The 2,500-nt window shown below is 16.8% G+C and overlaps 1 protein-coding gene across 1 annotated transcript in view; it reads right to left on the bottom strand.

Moving 5' to 3' along the window:
- Nucleotides 1-986, bottom strand: part of PRSY57_0723000 (serine/threonine protein kinase, FIKK family) — a gene marked incomplete at both ends in the record, with an annotated part of 2,766 nt that extends 1,780 nt beyond the window's left edge. The window contains 2 exons of the mRNA XM_020114681.1: nt 1-711; nt 890-986. The exon at nt 1-711 is cut by the window's left edge and continues 1,487 nt beyond it. Of these exons, the coding sequence (XP_019970638.1) occupies nt 1-711; nt 890-986 (808 nt within the window). The remainder of the gene's footprint in view (nt 712-889) is intronic.
- Between the last annotated feature and the right edge of the window lie 1,514 nt (nt 987-2,500).

The following is a 2,500-nucleotide window of genomic DNA, read 5'->3' as shown; positions in this document are numbered from 1 at the left end:
TTCCTTTTGTAGGGGACATTAATAATATATCTTCGTTCTTTTCATCTTCTGCCTTATTTCCATGTATTTTCTTCATACAACTTTTATCTTCTTTCTTTTCATCTTCTGCCTTATTTCCATGTGTTTTCTTCATACAACTTTTATCTTCTTTCTTAGTTGTAATTAAGTTAATACCTTTGAGTTGGTTATCATCCTGTTCGTTTTGTAAGAGCTTGTAATATTCATTTTGCAAGAGATTATCATCTTTATTTTGCAATATATTATAACCTTTATTTAAGAGAACATCTTCTATACTTTTTAAGAGGACATCTTCTTTATTTTTTAAGAAGTCACCTTCTTTATTTTTTAAGAGGTAACCTTTATTTTTTATGAGGTCACGTTCTTTATTTTTTATGAGATCACCTTTATTTTTTAAGAAGTCACCTTCTTTATTTTTTATGAGGTTACCTTCTTTATTTTTTATGAGGTCACCTTTATTTTTTAAGAAGTCACCTTCTTTATTTTTTATGAGATCACCTTTATTTTTTATGAGGTCACCTTCTTTATTTTTTATGAGGTCATCTTGTTGTTCATTTTTTTTTTCATTTTTACTTTTCCTGAATTTCATTTTCTTATGCCCTTTTTTGGATTTATGCTCAGGGCATCTTCCAAGAATTTGTTCTAATTCTAGTAAACCCCTTAAGATGTTGTACTTCCTTTTTGTTAATTTTCCTTTTATGTTATTATTATGTTTATAAAAAATTACATTATTCTACCAAAAAAAAAAAAAATTAAAATATATATATATAAATATATATATATATATGTTCGTTAATTTTTAGATGTATATACATTTACATGTTGCACATATTTGTTTATCCTTTTTGTTTTTATTATCTTACTAGTATACTCAAATATAATATGAGAAATATTATTAATATGGACTTTTTAGGAAATACAGAGTGAATAAATTTATTTATTTTCCATTCATTTACACTATAATACATTATGATAAATGTAATGAAGGCGTTATATTTTATTATACAATATACTAAATAATATATGTATGTATATGTATATGTATATATATATATATATTTTTTTTTTTTTTTTTTTTTAATTTAATAGAGCATTTTTTACATCATAAAAAAAAAAAATTTCAATGTTAATAAAAAGGTCATAATAATGAGCTTTTAATATATTTATTAAATGTGGGCATATATATTAAATTATATATACACAATTAATGGTATTATAATTTACCAATACAAAGATCTAAATATAAAAATATTGTAGGACACAATTTTTTTAACATTCTCACATATATATATATATATATTATTTATTTATTAAAGAAAATAATAATTTAATTTTTTTTTTTTTTTTTCTGTTCTTTTTATGTAAAAATAATAAAATTATAGATCAATATAAAACATGTATAATTTTAATAACTCAAATGATGCATATATATATATATATATATATATATATATATATAATAAAATGGAAAATTGTATATTTTTTTTTTTTTTAAGCTTATAATGAGTTGCTTAATAAATTTTACAAATATATATATATATAATATATATATATTATATATATATAATAATACAAAAATTATAATATTTATTATAAATATGAATTATAAAACATTTATGAGATAATATATTAAATTTTCCTATAATGGGAAAAAAACTAAAGAATAAAAAATAAAATAATAATAAATTTCGCACATTATCCTTTTTTAGAACAAATTATTATTATATATTATTAATAAATAACATATAGATTAATTTTTAAAATTATTTATATAATAATAAAATAATAATATTTTAATAAAATATTATATATATGTATATATATTTATTTATTTATTTTATATATCAATGTTTGTATGGATCAAAAAAAAGGAAACCTAATAACAGAGAGGAGGAACATAGTTTTCTATAACAATATATATATATATATATATGTTCTACTTTTTATATATATATACATATATGTATAATATATATATAATAATATATTTAATTTTTTTTTTTTTTTCTTTCTTTTTAAAAAAGAAATATTATTTATTATTTATTATTATATTTAAAATAAATAAAAAATAAAAATATGGAAAATATATATTTTTTATAATAAATTTTTTTTTTTTTTTTTTTAGTTTTTATGGAAATACAAAATTTTAGTGTAATATGTTTTTATACTATGGTACTTATATTTTATTAATTCTACATTAATCATATATATTAATATATTAATATATTATATATACATATATATATATATATATATATATATATATATATATATAATAAAATATATCTATATATAACTATATTTATATTTTATATGCCATGTGAAATAACTTTTTACTTTATTGTATGTGCATATTTAAACATACAATTTCACACAAAGAATATAAAATTTTATAATAAATATAATATAAACCATCCATCCTTTTTTTTTTTTTTTTTTGGTATGAATATAAGGTATTTCCCTCCCTGTTGAATATAAATCC

The sequence above is a fragment of the Plasmodium reichenowi genome, chromosome 7, assembly GCF_001601855.1.
Source record: "Plasmodium reichenowi strain SY57 chromosome 7, whole genome shotgun sequence".
NCBI lineage: Eukaryota > Apicomplexa > Aconoidasida > Haemosporida > Plasmodiidae > Plasmodium > Plasmodium reichenowi.
This window is presented reverse-complemented; position numbering and strand designations above follow the sequence as displayed.